This window comes from Anabrus simplex, chromosome 1 (assembly GCF_040414725.1).
Source record: "Anabrus simplex isolate iqAnaSimp1 chromosome 1, ASM4041472v1, whole genome shotgun sequence".
Taxonomy (NCBI): Eukaryota; Metazoa; Arthropoda; class Insecta; order Orthoptera; family Tettigoniidae; genus Anabrus; species Anabrus simplex.
The window spans coordinates 1,053,012,327-1,053,031,470 of record NC_090265.1 but is presented as its reverse complement, the minus strand read 5'-3'; the positions used below and the strand labels follow the sequence as shown (position 1 = coordinate 1,053,031,470).

The 19,144-nt window shown below is 37.9% G+C and overlaps 1 protein-coding gene across 2 annotated transcripts in view; it reads left to right on the top strand.

Annotated features, from left to right (window-relative positions):
* LOC136857951 (synaptic vesicle glycoprotein 2B) overlaps nucleotides 1-19,144 on the top strand; it is a 383,254-nt gene that overhangs the window by 269,299 nt on the left and 94,811 nt on the right. For both annotated transcript variants that reach the window (XM_067137082.2, XM_067137081.2), the window contains 2 exons: nucleotides 8,798-8,959; nucleotides 17,176-17,338. In XM_067137082.2, the coding sequence (XP_066993183.1) occupies nucleotides 8,798-8,959; nucleotides 17,176-17,338 (325 nt within the window). The remainder of the gene's footprint in view (nucleotides 1-8,797; nucleotides 8,960-17,175; nucleotides 17,339-19,144) is intronic.

The following is a 19,144-nucleotide window of genomic DNA, read 5'->3' as shown; positions in this document are numbered from 1 at the left end:
ATATATCACTGGTAAGATGCCAGTTACAGCATGGTTCCAGTGTATGAGATGCTCACTAGGATCACTTGATTCGAGAACTGGAAAAGAACCAAAGGAAAACAGCATGATTTGTTCTGACTGATTTCTGATGGAAGAGTAGTATTACAAGAATGTTACAAACTTTAGGATGGAAAAACTTGGGAGTAAGGAGACAAGCTGCTCAACTAAGTGTTATGTTGCATGAAATAAATTTAAGTGGTATGTTCCGAACTGTCAGCAGAGAGATGATGGCGTGAAATGACATAAGTTGACGAACTGGCTGCACCCACCCATATTGATGGGTTAATCAGAATGAAGATACAGTTATACTAAGCCGAATAATTTTTTTTTTTTTAATGTTAGTTTTGTATTCCCTACTCCAGAGGCTAAAGGCAACATGGTCTCCACCCATTATTTTTTGCACATCACTGCCTGAAACAGTGTCACACTAGATATTGATACACTCAAAGGATACATAACTTCTTCATTGCTGACATACTGAATTTTAGGTGCTTACATGTGAGACCTATTCTATATTAGAGATACTTGAAGCATGTCATTTAATCTAATGCTTCTTTGTATGATACAATTGTCATTCTGTTACAAATGAACAGTGATTTACTGCTACTATTATGGGAATATGAGACATACAGTTAACTGGGTGAGAAGCAGCTGCCCTGCAACTCCCAGAGTCTGATCTTGTGACCTGTTGATAGTCATCGTAAAGCAAGAACTAACGGGAAACCGGAAATGGAAATTGATAGGCAACCTATCTTATTGTCATACGTGTGGAAATGTGTGCTGCTGTTATTGCTTGAGTACAGGGCTAGGATAGGTGCTTCTGTACCCAAAATGAGGTACTATCTAAGCATTTCTCTGCACTATTGGGGAAGACACTGGAACACGTGGAATTACATCACTGATAACGACCTGTGTAGGCGTCCAAATTCAGACTCTGAACAGTATGGTGAATAAAGGCCTTAACCAAAGAAGAAAGGAAAAATGCTCAGTAGTTGTCCAGTTATAACAAATCAGCACTACGTGCACCCATTGCTGGGCAATATACCATGTGATTCAGCCGTCCCTTCCAATGCAGTTTTATGCAACCCAACTAATGTGCAACATGGTTATAAGATGGCTATTCCTCTGCAGGTGTACTGTATGGTACTGATATCCAGTAAGCACAATATGCTCACGATTCTTAACCCTACCAACAGGTTATATCGTACGCTTGCAAAACACGTCCTTTGACCATGTAACTATGTTAATGTATCGTGCCTTGTAACTGGGTGTAATGAAGAGGGCAATCAATGCATAAAACTAGGTAACAGTGCAGTAATTAGTGTATTAAACACAAAACCAAAGGTGAATGTACTCTTGTCGTACTACCAGCATGTTCCCAGCAGTGTAGTGTAGCGAATATGGTGAGGCGTTAGTCTAGCAATCAATGGAATGTGCCATCGGTGGTTCGAATCCTGCATCGTACAAATATTTTTGCATCAGTATACGTAAACACAGGCCAACGTTTGCCACATTCAAACAGTAGAACAATGCTGTTATTCATCTTGTACCCTGCACATACTCTGCTGGTTAGGGCCTGAATGTAATCTATGCTGTCATTCAGCATATTTTCCACTGAGGAATATGTTGACATGCTCCTTATTTATGGGGAATCAAGATAAGACGTAGGGCACTACGTCTGTACCAGGAACAGTATCCCGGCAGGTGACACCTGGGTGCTACGATATTCCACCCTGTTGAAAGATGCCAAAGGACAACAGGCGTGATTTCCAAGCAGCCAACAGTCATGATAGGCCCGTTACATCAGGTGAAACAGAAGACGCCGTTCTGGAGGCAGCTCTTAACCCCTTAAGCGGGGAGCTCGGTTCACGCTAGTTCACTCCCAGGTGGGGAGCGATTTCCCTGATTGAAGAAAATATTTAATTACTTGATTAAAAGCAATCTTAGACTAAAATGAACTATTGAAGGGCCAAAAAAGAAATATTTACTTGAATATGATGTATTTAATTGTTGAGAAATTTGATTATTTTAATTTTTCAATACTTTATGCAAAAACATACTAAGTGCTTTCACACTGTGAAATCAAGATTGCTTCTTCCTAACAGCAAAATTCTGGTTTTTGTTTATACAGTAACTTTCATCTGAATATTTTAGGCAGTTTTACTATCAATTTCTGCCTGTAAATAAATGTTTCTGCATATGTAAATTGTAGATTTACAAAGTTTACTTGTACTTAAAAGATGTAAAATGGAATAAATAATACTCACGAAATTTTCTGTTATGTTCTTTAGCGCTTTCTAGGGATCAAGTTTATATCGCCTCCCTACAATTCATAAGTGACATAAACTGACTATATTATACTACAATACAGGTAATATTTACAGTATTTACAGTCTTCACAGTGTTATGTCTTTTACAGCTGTTCATTATGATACACACGGAAGCAGGTCATGTTATATAACCTGTCTCGCCTTCGCATAATTTATATAATTCCATTCCTAAACGCGATCATTTTCTTGTTATGTAAACTTTCCAGCCTAGCCACCCTTTCCATATCAAGAGGTTGTCATCAATTGACATTTTGCTATCAGGGGTATAAGCTTCCGAAAATGCTGCTAACAGGTGGTCAAATACTGGATTTATCTCGTATATTTTGGGAGGAAGTTGTGCATTATTCAACTCATTATCAGAGATACTTAAAAAGCAGTGGAGGAAAATCTAATAGTAATAATAATAATAATAATAATAATAATAATAATAATAATAATAATAATAATAATAATAATAATAATAATAATAATAATAATAATAATAATAATAATAACGTTATTGGCTTCACGTCCCACTAACTACATTTACAGTTTTCGGAGACACTGAGGTGCCGGAATTTAGTCCTGCAGGAGTTCTTTTGCATGCCAGGAAATCTACTGACCAGAGGCCGACGTATTTGAGCACGTTCAAATACCACCGGTCTGAGCCAGAATCGAACCTGCCAAGTTGGGGTCAGGAGGCTGGCCAGGCCACTCAATCTGGTGAGAAAAAAATCTCTTCTGTGTCATCAGCTCATACAAAAGTAGGCGTAGTGAACAAGCGATTCAGAGAAATAGTGTCCTAATTTAGGTTTCTCTACAATCCCCTGCGGCAACAGTATGGTCATAAGAAGATTTTGTCCTTATTTGTCCGGACATGGTCTTCATCTAGATTCCTTCCTATTGTCTTACTAAACTGGGATTTATATGCGATTTCCTGCTCGGCATCTTTTATCTGTTCAGCTATGTTCTGGCATATCTTGTCATAAGAAATTAATTAAAATATTTTGCTCAGTTTTGTTTTCCCTAAAAACACTCTTTTTACATCACGATAGAAATTTGGATCAAAGCGGGAATTTCTTTGTCCATTTTCAGTATAAGTTGACAAAGAACTTGCAATGGTTGGATTGTAATCAGTATTATCGTCACCACTGTCACTGTCATGATCGCTACTTGAACTGGAATCAAATACATGTTATCTCTTTTGCGACTGCTGATCATTCGCGTTAGCTACGGCCAAACCCTGTATATTCGAGCTTGCAGTACTTTTTTCCAGGTAAATTCCTGTCACTTACGAATTCCCCTTCGGCAGAACTTACTTCACTAATATCACAATTCTCCCCACTAAATTCCAACATTTTGTTTATCATGACCCGTAAATCGTCTTCCTCTAACAGTGGAGGCCGGTAATTCGTTATAGATATTTTAGCAGAAAAAAATGTAAAAAAAAAAAAAAAGGATCAAATAGAACCCTGGTCTCAGCAGTTTGGCCGGAAATCATGAAATAGGACTGTATTACGGATGCGTACGGTAATAAAATGTTGTGTAACTCGCGATAAACACACACTCCAGTCGTGAAGGATGAACTCAAGACTGAGGATAATAAATCAGGTCACAGTTCTAAAATGTCATCAGAGAAGTCTGTTCAGTGTCATAATCTCTAGAAATCCCTTCTCCAGCAATATTATTACATCCAAAGGACGATTAGATGATGAGCTAAAGCTTCAGTGCAGAGCTATTAGGCTTTAGGTCGTTCTTGCCCGGACTCAGCTGCGTTCTTTATGTTTCAACTCGTGGATGACACATTGGTATTGGGAGAACATAGTTGAATAAATTCACATCAGAGGGCAAACTCATCCAGAATACGCTGCTAAAAAGGAAATAAACCTTTGCAGGCAGGCAACTGAGAAAAAAAAAATTCGAATCGGCGGATATATCCGCGTTCCCCACCGAGCAAGCGACTTGTAGCCGCGGATCTCGCCGCATCGCCCACCGAAGGGGTTAATAATCCACACATCAGTACAAGGATGACTGCACAACAGGTGAACACCAGCCAGCTGCCCGTCTGACGAATACTGCATGAACATAAATTTCACCCATACCATCTTGAGCTACACGAAGAGTTCCATGGGTGGGATTTCAAAGCTCGAATGGAATTCTGTCAGTGGCTATTAGGCAAGCTGGACAATGGTGCAGCATTCGTATCATACATCTTGTTCTCAGACAAATCGTGCTTCAAAAATAATGGGAACGTCAGTCGCCACAACATGCACTATTGGAGTCTGGACAATCCTCACTGGGCACGACAGGCGGCTCATTAGGTACGATGGGAAGTGAATGTGTGGTGTGGAATATTGCACTCTATCTGTATTTTCTGCACCAGGAACTCCCACTGCTGCTGGAGAATGGAGCTCCTCCACATTTGACTTAACACATTCGCAACCATCTGAACAAGGAACTTCCAGAGAAATGGATAGGACAAGATGGCCCTGTTTTTTCGCCTGCCACATCACCAGATTTAATGCCGTTAGACTTCTCTTGTGGAGGTATTTGTAGAATGTTGTTTACATTCAAGCATCTGGAAACCCCGACCAGCTCCAGCAACTCACCATGGATGCCTGCCGAGCAATTACACCTGGAATGCTTCAGCATGCAAGGCGATCTCTTGGATACTGGGCCTAAATGTGCACAAACCAAAACGGTCATCACAATAAGCATTTGCTGCCATAAAACATTTTCAGGGCAGTTGTGTTCCTATTCTTTTTGGTCCATACGTGTCTGGCCCGCTATTTAATTCACCCTTTCTAGGGCCACAAACCATTCATTCACACAAAATTTGCATGAAAGTGGGCTTTGAACTTACATTATGTGTGGTATGTATTAAACAAATATTTCAAAAATATGGAATCTTCGCCCCCAAACTCGAACCTCCCACCTCACATGTAAGACCCTTCTGCCACGCCTTTACCAACTACGCTATGGATCCGTATTGCACACTGTGCAGCTTATAGCATGTATTAGCTTTACTGTGGTCACAATATCAACTTAGTGTTTTGCCGGCATATCAGGTTCATATGATCTAGAAGGCACACGCATGCCTTCCATTGTTTAATATGAGTATAATATTACGGCGTCCTATCACGGTGAGGCGATAAATACTAAGATATCCAGTTGTGTTGTCTGAGCATACCGGCAGGGCAGATGTTTTCAGGACAGAATTAATATTGTGGGTTGCATAAAACTACACTAAAAGGGGCAGCTGAATCACACGGTATGTTAATAATATCTCTCTTATTATTCCTCCTATCCAAAAGTGTACATGAGAAGAAGTTTTAGAAATAGATTTCCATTAAGGTTGGTCTTGGATGTTTTGTAAGCGAGTCAAATCACTGTTTTGGTATTCCTATAAACTTTCCATCTGTTCAGGGATTTTGAAATGGTGTGGACCCTAAAGCCTGCCTTCGGATAAGTGGATTCCAAATATTAACTTTGGTTAAAATATGTCCAGTAGTTTTCCTGCTATCAAAAAAGTGTACACGAGAAAAATGTTCTAGAAATAGATTTCCATTAAGGTTGGTAGATTCCATTATGGTTGGTTATTGGTATATTATGGGAGAGTAAAATCAATGTTACAATCTTCCTATAAACCCCCAGTCCATTCAGATATTTTGAAATGGTATGGACCTTAAAACCTACCTTTGAATAGGTGGATTCTATATATGAAGTTTGGTTTAAATATGGCTAGTAGTCTTTTAGTTACAAGAACTACAAACAGACAGGTACCAAAGCTAAAAGATCTGTAGGTGGTCATTATTACACCTGAAACTGGTATCTATAAAAAAATAAGAAAGCTATAAGAAAGTTTGAATGGAGTTTCTAAAAGTAGGAAAAATCATAACATAAAGAAAGTTGGAATCCAATAGGGCAAATTGGGGTAAAAAAATAAAAAATAAATAACATGTCCTTAATTTTTGGGATGCACTAAGGGAGGATTTTTGGATATTCCATCGCTAAGAGGGTGAATTGTTTAAATGAGTATATCCATATCTCAAAAATGTTTACAGATGTAAAAATTGGTATTTGGTACCTTCTTTAAAAATAAAGAAACATGTAATTTTTTATTTTCAGAAAATCCCATTAAGGGGGTGAAAAAAGGTAAAATAAAAGGGGTTGAATACCTTTTATAAGAATACTTATATCTCAAAAACTCACATTCATCTGCCATGAAATATGAAAAGTGGTACGAGGTATTTGGTATTCAAAAATAAAGAAACACACATTTTTTTTGTTTTTGGAAAATCCAATTAATAGGGATTGAACTGGAGTGACAAAGACAGTAAATTCTTTAAGTGACTGTATCTACAGTATATCTCAGAAATGTAACGTGTTACAGATGTGAAAACTGGCATGTGGAATCTCCTGTAAAAGTAAAGAAACAAAGATTATTTGTTTTCAGAAAATCCACTTAAGGGGAAGTAAAAAAGGGGGTAAATTTTTAAAATGAGCATATCTATAGTACATTGCAAGAAATTAACATGTTACAGATGTGAAAATTACCATTTTCAACCTCTTTTGAAAATAAAGATACATGTATTTTTTTTTTTTTTTTTTTTTAGAAAATCACTTAAGGAAGGGGGGAGGGGGTAAAAAAGGACTGAAAAGAGGGTTGAATTCTTTTTATTAGGATACTGATATATCAAAAACTGAAGAAGTTACAGACGTGAAAATTGGTATTTAGAGTCTCCTTCAAAAATAAAGAGCCGGGCTGAGTGGCTCAGACGGTTAAGGCGCTGGCCTTCTAACCCCAACTTGGCAGGTTCGATCCTGGCTCAGTCCGGTGGTATTTGAAGGTGCTCAAATACGACAGCCTCGTGTCGGTAGATTTACTGGCACGTAAAAGAACTCCTGCGGGACTAAATTCCGGCACCTCGGCGTCTCCGAAGACCGTAAAAGTAGTTAGTGGGACGTAAAACAAATAACATTATTATTATTAAAAATAAAGAAATATGTATTTTTTGTTTTTGGAAAATCCACTTAAGTGTTGGGGGGGGGGGTGAAAGAATTGAAAAATTAATTGAATTCTTTGTATGAGGATATACTTATATCACAAAAAGTAAGGATGTTACAGGCATGAAAATTGGTATCTGGAATCTCCTTTAAAAATAAAGAAACACATATTCTTTTGTTTTGGAAAAATTAGTTGAATTATTTGTACAAGCATACTTGTATCTAAAATAACTAAAGATGTTACAGATGTGGAAGTTGGTATTTGGAATCTCCTTTAAAAAATAAAGGAACATATATTTTGTTTTCAGAAAATCCACTTAAGTGGAGGTGGGAGTGGGGGAAGGACTGATAAACAGGTTGAATTATTTTTATGGGGATACTTACATCTCTAAAACTAAGATGTTACAGACGTGGAAATAGATATTTGGAATCTCTTTTTAAAATAAAGAAACATGTGTTTTTGTTTGTTTTTGACTTGAGAGAAGACCCTTTCTCACATGTACAATCTACGTTGTATGGTCATCCTAGTGCCAATCAATTCAGTGCGACTGATGTATGATAGCTAATTACATCAACTACTGCCCGACTCCATGGCTAAATGGCCTTTGGTCACAGGGGTCCAGGCACTAAAAGCCATACACCATTTCATTACATCAACTACTGACTGTCTGGATTTATAACTTGCTCACTGAATACAAAATACCCAGTAGTTTACAAAAGACCTACAGTTGCAGTCTCAGTATAGCAGCAGTAACAAACTGTAATAACACTGAGAATTCCTTGGTGAGTATCTGTTCTAGAATTGTCTTGAAACAAGTTTGTCACTATGACATTAAAAATTAAAGTTTCGTGTGGCTATTTCTAGCCGAGTGCAGTCCTTGTAAGGCAGACCCTCCGATGAGGGTGGGCGGCATCTGCCATGCGTAGGTAACTGCATGTTATTTTGGTGGAGGATAGTGTTATGTGTGGTATGTGAGTTGCAGGGATGTTGGGGACAGCACAACGAGTCGGACATTATGACATCATCTAAAGACATCTAAAATCACCTAGAATATCATACAACATGTCCTTGGTATATGAATATTCCAGAACTCACATTAACTCATACAACTGAGGGCTTTCTTGAGCAACTTGGGAATCACAGATTGTTATTTATAGTGATAAACATTATGTAACCTCCCTAACTTCCCTTGTATTAATATACATATTATCAGTAATTGCGTGAATGACTCTAAACAGGTCAAAGATTATTTATAAGCAGAAAACATACTCTAACCTACAATAAGTGAACTGAATACACATAATTAAATACAGAACCTAGCCTATATTACACGAAAAATTGCTTTCAGTTACATCAAAGTTTCAAACCATAAACCACAAATAATATTACTAAAGGTGAGTAATAAAGTAAATAATTATTCTTTATCACATTGTTTACCCAGGTTACGGCAAGTTCCACTACTTCCTGCTGACAGTGTGTGGTTTTGTCAGCACAAGTGAAGAGATGGATGTCATCTCCATGTCCTTCATCCTGCCGTCAGCACAATGTGACCTCAACCTAAGCACACACTCAAAAGGCTGGCTCAATAGCATTATCTTCATTGGTAAGATATTTTATTTCATCTGAGTGCCCATTTCGAGTCAACCTTTGTGCTTCACATTCTTTTGGAATGTTATAAAAGTATATGCAATTTTAATTTATCACACTTTGTAAAATACATCAATTGTACATATATCAAAGACAGGAAGCTAGGAAGAAGGATGCCTTATCTGCCCTTCTCCAAACTGACCTATACAATATAACATTTTTCTCCATTGTGACTGTCCCACAAGCAAATGAAATGAGTTTCAAAGTATTAAAGTTCCCTAAACTTTCACTGTTATGATGATATCAGTATTTCACCTCAGTGTGCCAGCAGCCTCATCAGTTGATATGCCACAGTTCTCCGAGACGCTGGTGGGTAGTGCACTATTGAGAAATTATCCCTTAATTACTTGCATCGGGTCACAGAGACCCGAATGAATTCTCTTTTCATATATAGTAATATAAATTATCGTCAGCACTATGTAATTTCATCTGCTGTTGAGTTATTTGTCATACCGTAGTGCAGTAGGAGTCATTGCTAACAATAATTTCTTGTGCATCTGCTATGTGAGAATGTGTGTGTTCTGCAAGAAGATATACGTAGAAATGACTAGAAATTAGTGAGCAACTAAACAAATTTCTTAATTTATGTGTAAATATTATGTTATGGTTTAACTGGTTAGCATGCTGATCTTAAGTCCAAGAGTACCTGTGTTTAATTCTCTGCTGGGTCGGATATTTTGACCTTTATTGCTTATTTCCTCCAGCTCAGAACTGGACATTTGTATCCCCTTCAACATTAGATTTCATTGCATGTATTGCCCCCTCTCACAAGTGGCAGGTCGCCCAACTTGAAATACCTGTGCAGGCCTCTCTGAAGACCATAGGACATTGTAATATATAGTATAATGTTCTATAATAGGCAGTAGAGTGTTGTATAGTGTGTGTATTAAGACTAACACAAACATACAGTCCCCGATCTAGAGGAATCAACCATATGCAGTTAACATCCTCGACCCGGCCAAGAATCGAACCCAGAGCTCTTTGAACCCAAGGCCATTACAGCGATCATTCAGCAAAGGATCAGGACTTCATATTATGCATAAGAATTAATAATTTCCCACATATTACACCTATACTTTTCCATTTGCAACTGCAGATTAAAAAGACTCGACGCGAATGTTTATGTACCTCTCTGTGACGCCAGTACTTAAGAGTTATCAATCATCATCTTTCAGTTAGCAACAAGTACAAATCTTACAGTCCCTTTCAACATTAGATTTCATTTAACGTGAATCTATGACACTTTTCATAAGCAGTTTCTCTACTAAGAATACAAGAAATGAAGTTAAAAGCAAACAACAATCAAATTAATGATTAACTGGATTATTGGTCTTGGCTATATGAGGAGCTTATTTCCAAAAGGTACCAAATCCAAAAGTAAAATTGTAAGTAATTGTGTTCTTGTTTCAGGACCTCCCTTGGTCACTTATTATTTGTAAGCTGATATTTCTCTTGGAGAATAAATACATAAAAATTAACAAGAGAAAAGAATGTAAAATTTCAAATGAAAATTCATTTCAACACTTTTATTAAGTTAAAATAGAGTAGGGTACATGCATTATGATACAAACTATTTCTGTTAAAATGTTTGCAGTTTAAGAAATATACAGTCATCAGAAAACTGACCGTATTTAAATGTAAAGTGATCAAAATTTAGTGAAATAATTGTAAATGAAATCAAATCCCAATAACATAAGTTAAACAAAGTGTTCTGTTGCTGCTGTTCACATGCCCCAGAATAATCACCCTCTATGAGAAAACATCCTCTTTCATCACACTACTTCTTCTTCTTCTTCCTCTTCAAAGTACTGGTCCCTAAAGGGCAAAGTTTGCCAAACAAATCCCCATACTAGGGCAGAAATAACATGTGCACTAGTCTTATTAACGAAGCAGATACACAAAAAGTGAAAAATAAATTTTTTAAACAACTTGGGGCATCTTACTGCGGTAGGTCACTTTCAACACTACATATAAAATAAGAGTTTTGTCTGTACATTGCTCAGAATTTGAAAAGAATAGTATTTCTGTATCGGTCATGTCCACAGCAACAAGGAAATGCAGTTTTTACTTTTCCGTACCTCACCACCATGGCAAATGCTGTGCAATCCTTCGCCAGACAGAGTTCTTTTAATACTGAATTCCTCTACTTTTTAATGTTTCCAAGCCTCGATGTTCGTATCCCCACCTCACACACCTCTCAAACACTGTATTTTTTCCTTTCACAATCCATTGTAAGATCTGGTAAAGGTCATTTCTCAATATGTGGTCAAGGTAAGAATTTTTGCACCATTTTGTTGTTCAAATGAGTTTCTGACTTGCCTTTGCCTTTATGAGTGCTTTTTTTATTTGTTGGTTGAGCAACCAATGATGTCCTAAGCATTCTCCAGTGGGTGCACATTTCAAAGACATCCACTGATGTCAGTGTCTCCATACGAAGAACACATCTGCAGTACACAGTACTAATTTACTGTATAACATGTATGAATACACCCCCCCCCCCTTTTTTAATGCTATTTGTTTGGGGTGTCGACCTATGAAGATCTTTTGCCCCTACTTGCAACATATGTGAGCAACCTGCGTGTATTATGTAAATGGCAGAAGTGTAAAGTGTTGAATGTGAAGAAAGGAATGTTAAGGATGACACAAACACCCAGTCCCCAGGCCAGGGATATTAATCATTTACAATTAAAAAAACCCTGACCCAGCCAGGAATCGAACCCGGGGCCGCCGGGTGACAAGCAGACATGTTGCCTGCTACACCGCGGGGCCGGACATGAATACCCCTTAGTCCCATTTCCTGTTAGGGTGTCAGGGAAGAGGTGAGATGGAATTATATGGCATGTTGTTATGGTCAGATGCCCTTCCTGACGCCAACCCCAGTTCAAATTAAATTAATGGCGGTGAATGTAACCAGATAAGGAGATGGAAGAAACTGGCTGTGACATGTGAACTGTCAAGCATTTGCCTGGAAGTGTAAATAGGAAACCACAGAAAATCACTCTCAGGACAGCCAACGGTGGGGGTTTGAATCTACTTGTCTCCCGAATGCAGAACTTGGCTCCATAGCTGTAGCGCGTTAACATGCACATCAACTCCATAATTTACTGTATAACACAAAGGCATAAAAACATACCTATACCATAGACCTTATTATAGAACAAGACAGCACAGTCCCAGTTATCGCTCTTCAATTAATCTACAGTACATTACATTACTACCAATCAATCACCACTGATCTGCATTTAGCGCAGTCACTCAAGAAACAAATTGCCTATCAGTTGTTTACCTATCTCTTCTTAAATAATTTCAAAGAATTTAGAAATTTATTGAACATCTCACTTAGTAAATTATTCCAACCCCTAACTCCTCTTTCTATAAATGAATATTTGCCCCAATTTGTCCTCTTGAATTCCATATCCGCCATATGACAGCACTGTCAGACTTTCACTTTCATTATGGTGTTTAGTTGATGCCTTTGATGGTACAGTAGATTTTTTCAAACTCAACCTAATGTGGACTGAGAGGGTGTCAAGTTTCTGAAATGTTGAGTTTTACAGAATAAGGGATGGGTTATTCACAGTTCATAATATTTCACTGCTTATTACCCTAATGAAAGTTCTACAAGAATGCAGAATACAAAAAAGTACCCTAAATATAATTTTTTAAATTAAAAAGAAACTTGCATACTAAACTGAAGAAATGGCTAGTACTTTGTAGGAAAAATGTTGTGATGCTTGAGTGGCTCTCGCACTCATTTAGTCTTCATGCAGCTTCGTCACTTATGTGTCAGAGAGATAAAATGTCTATAGCAGATGCAGCTTGTTCCTCCATGTAATGGAGAATTCCTTCAGTGGCCTCCCACTTTTATTTTAACATAGCACTGCCCTGTCTTGTTTTACTCTAAAGTCTTTCATAGATACCTGTAAATTATATATAAAATTAAACAAGGCCACTCCAGTCATCTTTATTACACTCTGTAATGGAGTACAGTAGAATACTGCCAACTCCACTCCCAATAACTCGACATTCGGAAAACTCAACAGCTTGACGAACACTATTTCTTCTTTTTTCCTAATCACTAAAGGATTTCTGCTGATCAAGTCAGAACATTTGTGTTTTATTAATTGCTAGACTGTATTTTTTTTTTCTAAAATCAACCAAACAGTGCAAACAGTATAGGTACATTTTAATTAGAGTCCTGTAATACTGCAATGCTGTACATGTTTATGCGTCTGAATATCTGCATGTTTTCATGTTCTTTTCAAAGATTTCTTACAGTATTCAATTTGTACTATTTTATGCAGCACTAATTCATGGAACTGTCTAACAAAATTGGTGACAAGGTCTGTTCTTTTCATGGAAATTGCAATCTATCCCATTCCTCCTTTCATAAATTTCTGGTGAAAGGTAGGTAGTTTCTGTCAATCAGCACTCACTATCTTTCTATTCTTGTTAGCCATTAGTGAGCTTGACTGAAGACTGGTCCTTATTGTATGCTAAATTTTGAGTTCATTGTCGGTACAGTTTCTCAGTTTACATCCAGGCTTACAAATGCCATGTTGTCTGTGTAAATGAAAATATCAACGAGAAGAAAACAAAACAAATTAACATCACTATGGAAATGAAGTTGATGCCTTACAGAGACTGGACAAAGTAGGAGGTGTTAAGAAAATTGCCATGGATTTATGTGTTGGACGAACATCTATGGTGCTGCTATCTAGCAGAGATGGAGTGATGTAAAGTTTTCACGTGCTTTTGTCAAAACTGTCCTATCTTGTTCTATAGTAAGGTATTTGTCAATACACACTACTTCACAACAAGAAGTTGTAAGAGGCGACTAAAAGGAGCAACCAAGGGATGATGGGTCTTGAACCGTATGATCACCTGTGATTAGTACCATCACATGAGGAGCACCATGGTGTAAAATAAAAGCTAAAGGTTTCCACCTATTCAATACTGTTTGTTGTAGCCTTAAAAAAGTTACATATATTTGTTGAAACTTGTTTCAGTCTTTCTAGAGACCATGATCAGTCAAAATCAAATGAAATGGCACATGGCTTTTTTTGTGCTGGGAGTGTCCGAGAACAAGTTTGGCTTGCCAGATGCAGGTCTTTTGATTTGACACCCGTGGGCGACCTGCACGTTGTGATGAGGATGAAATGATGATAAAGACGACACATACACTCAGTCCCTGTGTCAGCGAAATTAACCAATTATGGTTAAAATTCCCGACCCTGCTAGGAATCGAACCTGGGACTCCTGCGACCAAAGGCCAGCACACTAACCATTTAGCCATGAAACCAGACAGTCAAAATCAAAGTTAAGGCAAGACATAAATATAGATAAAATGAAGCAAGCATGAAATTCAATGTAAGACAAGTAAAGATTTGAAAAACACTCATCGTAAACACATGTCCTGTGCAAACTCTCAGCTTTCCTCCAATTTGAAGACTGCACCTCACAGAAGACCAGGTGAAGTACTAAAATACCAGCTCTTTGAGGAATCTTCTAGTACTCAGTTCAGCTGAAACAAGTGTGAACAGAATGTTGATGGGAAAGTGTTGAGATGTTCATTTGTTTCCAATATGGATCAGTGAAGAAGCACTTAAAATAGCAGCATTTGAGGAATATTCTAGAGCTCAGCTCAGCTGAAACAAGTATGAACAGAATGATGTTGATGGGAAAGATCTGAGATCTTTATTTGTTTCCCACGTGAAAAAAAAAGTGCCTAAGGTGGGACTGAGGGATGTGGAATGGTGGATGATTGCTGGAAGGAAATAAGGGGGTTTAGATTACTTAATTTCCTTTTATTGAAAATAGGAATTAATATATCAAATAAAGGGTTTGTTTTTTCAGATATTTCATTAAGGTTTAAATTGGGTTTAAAGAATTGATCTAGGTGGATGAAACCATTCTCAAAGCTATTGGGCAGAGAGCCCTTATTAACTGTTTTTAAGATCTTGATCAATATTCATGAATTTATGGTTTGAGTACTTCACCTGATCTTCTGTGAGGTTCAGTTTTCAAATTGGAGGAAAGCTGAGAGCTTGCACAGGACATGTGCTTATGATGAGTGTTTTTCAAATCTTTATTTATCTTACATTGAATTTCATGCTTGTTCCATTTTATCTATATTCATGTCTTGCCTTAAATGGTCTCTGGGAAGACTGAAACAAGTTTCAAAAATATATGTAACTTTTTTAAGGTTACAACAAACAGTATTGAATAGGTGGAAACCTTTAGCTTTTGTTTTACACTATATTGCTCTTCAATATGGATTAATATGAAATTTATTACCTATGAGGAACACCATGGGTCAACTTTACTTGCAATTAGTACCACTATATGAGGAACACCATGGGTCTGTGATTAGCATTGTCGTGAGTTTACAGTACCTGTCATTAGTACCACTATATAAAGAACACCATGGGTTTATGTTGCCTGTAATTAGTACCACTATGTGAGCAACACCGAGGGCCTGCGTTACCTATGAGTGGTGCCGTTATGTGAAGAACACCAAAGGTTGCCTTGCTTGTGAGTGGTATATTACCTGTGGTTAGTACCACTATGTGTGGAACACCGTGAGTCTACATTACTTGTGATTAGTACCACTACATGAGGAACACCATGGGTCTGTGTTGCCTGTGGATGATACCATAATATGTGATACACCATGGGTCTACATTGCCTATAATCAGTACCAGTACGTGAACAATACCATGAGTATATGTGGCCTGTAATTAGCACCACTATGTGAGGAACACCATACGTCTGTATTACCTATGAGTGGTGCTATTGTGTGTGACATACCATAGGTCTACATTACCTGTGATTAGTACCACCGTGCAAGGAACACTATGATTCTATGTTACCTGTGATTAATACTACTATAGGAGGAACACCATTGTTCTGCTTCACCAGTGATTAGTGCTATTATGAGGGGCTGGTGACCTGGATTTTGGACCCCGTTGGATAACAAGCATAATCCCAGAAAGTACAGTATTGTGAAGTGGATCCACTAATTGTTTTGGATTCATGGTCATTTTTTCATCATCATTCGTTTTTGATTCTAGTCAGTGGATACATTTTGAAATTTCAATTATCGTTTCATTTTGTTGCTCCTCGTACTGTTAGGGGCTGGTGACCTAGCTGTTAGGCTCTTTAAACAACAAACATCATCATCATCATCATCATCACAACAAGAAGTAAATAGATATACCAAATATAATTAGGAAACACACACTATTTTATTTTATTGATCTGCCTGAAATTACAGGTGACCACAGAGATCCAGAATACTACAACAAGTTTATAAATAGCCTAGAGCGGTTATAAATAAAGGAAATTAAATATAAATATTGATCCTTCTGTGCTGCGAGGGCAATGGAGTGAATGACTTCTTCATTAATTCTGAGTCTGTTGCAGAAGACAACAGAGAAAGACGTAATCATATCTTTGGCTCTGACGATACGTCAGAACTTCAAAGTTTGTTGATTCCAAAAAAAATGGAATCATATCTTTGAAGTTCTGACTTATTGTCAGAGCCAAAGATATGATTCCAATTTTTTTATTTTTTTTATTGAGTAGTATGGGTTGTCGTTTTCTACAAGCTGTGCCACATCAAGTCTTGAATTTGGACGGTTAGGTCCATTATATACCCGCTTCTTGACTTTTGACTTTTTGTCGTAGGCAGTGATGTCTATTTGATGAATGCTGCCAGAGTGAAAATGCTGTGAACTACTCTATAGACAAGCATGCTGGAAAGAGACATAAAATAGGAAAAATATGTTGTTGGTTTCAGTACAGATGTTGCTGGGGAACTATCTTTGTTGTATTCTGTATTATCTCTTATTCACCAACAAAAAATATAAATGGTTTTAATAGGTTTTGTCTTAACTGGAAACTTGAGAAAATAGAATTATTTATTTTCATACACTTGACCAAATCACAGCTTTCCTTTCTCTTGTCCAGTCTCCTGTGGTTAACAGCTGCTCTTTTCCATCTCAATATCTCTAGATTACCCAACAAATAGAGAGCATTCCAGTTTCACCTTAGCATCTCACACACATGATAATCTCATGCATATCACCTCATGATGCTGATCACTGACAGTAAATGCACCAGTAAGTCAAATTTCAATGTAATGCATTTCATTGTGCTTTTTTTTATTAGGAATGATGGTTGGAGCATATCTCTGGGGATCTGTAGCAGATTCTCTGGGGCGCAAGAAGGTTCTCATCTGTATCTCTGTTATGAATGCACTCTGTATAGTGGCTTCAAGTTTTTGTCAAAATTATGAACTCTTCATGCTCTTCAGATTTCTCAATGGAGCAGCGTAAGTATCAATAGCCAACTTGATTGAGTATGTCACCCTTCTCAGCTTCTGCTAAGATGTTTTATTGTTATCCAAATCATGAGATAAACTAGCACAAATGTAATATTTACCAGCTTTATAGGCTGTGCTTGCTAAACTCCAGCAATTCTGATAGAAAGTTTTTGAACAGGACAGACTATGCTTGCCTTCATGTAACTATCCTGACGCTTATCCCCCCCTTCTGGCACCTTGTTTATGGATCAGTGTATTTTGTGTATATAAGGATATTGTATAATTTGTGTTACCGTATTAACAGTGTGTGATGGTAAGAAATTTAAAGTTATGATTATGAAAGCAGCCTAAATGCCTAGAAATAAAGCACTATGCCAACATGTACCTGGGGTGAGGGAAGGAGATTTGAGAATGTGTATATGTATGTCTGGTCCTCAGCCTTAAGGCTGGTTGGATCCTCAACAGCTCTGCCATCAGCTGTCATAGATGGCCTAAACATCACTGAAAAGGCGTACTAGGAAAATGAGGAGTGAGGTAGTTTCCTGTTGCTTTCCTCACTGAGCCAGAAGTTGCTATTACATATCAGTCTGCCAAGCCCACTGAAATGCATGCATCATCCGACCATATGAGCAACATTTTCACACTACTCATAGCAGGGACTGGCTGTATAAGGAATGGCATTACTAGCATCGCTCATACCTCAGTCACTTTCATATTGTCAAAGCCAAGGGTAAGACAGAGACAGGTCAATGAAATTAACAAAATTTCTCTAGCCCATACCAGAAGATATAGTGCAATGTAAACACTAGGTCCTGCCAGCAAAGGCAAGATTTGAGAATAATTATCTTCTTCTTCTTCTTCTTCTTCTTCTTCTACACCTGGGGGGGGGGGTGGCAGGTGTGAACTCTATTGCACATGTAGATTTGGCCCTGTTTTACAGCCTTCCTGACGCCAACCCTATTTCGAGCAATATAAAATTATGATAATATTTACTCTTAATCTTAATTAATCTTAACATATGGGCTGGTGACCTATGATGTTGGGCCCCTTTAAACAACAAGCATCATCATCAGTCTTAACATACACTTGAACGCCAGAAATTTCTCCTGAAAACTGGTCCCTTCCCACAGCTCGCTTTGACTGAACACTCTAGGTGGTCCTATCTGAGGGCATGGGTTCAACATTTTGGCTAGAAGTGTTGGCGTACTCCTGTAATCCAGCTACTTGGAGGCCAGGCTGAGAGGACAATTTGAAGATGTTCTGGTACTCTGTACCTCATGTGAATTTCCTGTCTACACTGACCTTGCCATTTATATGCATACGCTGGGGGAGCCTGAGATGACAAGGTTGACTAAGGAGAGGAAAACCAGCCTATTAAGGGAGACACAGAAGCCAAACGTCTCTGTTGCATTGATTTGTTAAATGCCCAGATCCATTTCTGGCAAGACATAGTCTTCTTCTGGTATAGCCTAGAACACGGGTATCAAAGCTTGCCTATCGTAAGCATAGTGCCCATGCTAGAAATACCTGTGAATGTAGAAATAAGTCTCTTCCTCTCAGTTGGCTTGTACTTCCCCACATTGCTGACTCAGGGCTGTGCACACTTATCAATGACAGGCTCCAGTTACCTGTTTTGGTGTATATGTAATGGCTGAAACATGCAGCTACATAGGCTGTGGCAAAGGACTGACATAGTCATGGCTTAGTGTATGTTTCTATTTGTGTACTTTTGTATTAATACAGTTATTTGACAGGATGCTACTTTTATCCTGTGTTTAAGTGTATAACAACACAATGTTTTGTTACAGAAGCGAT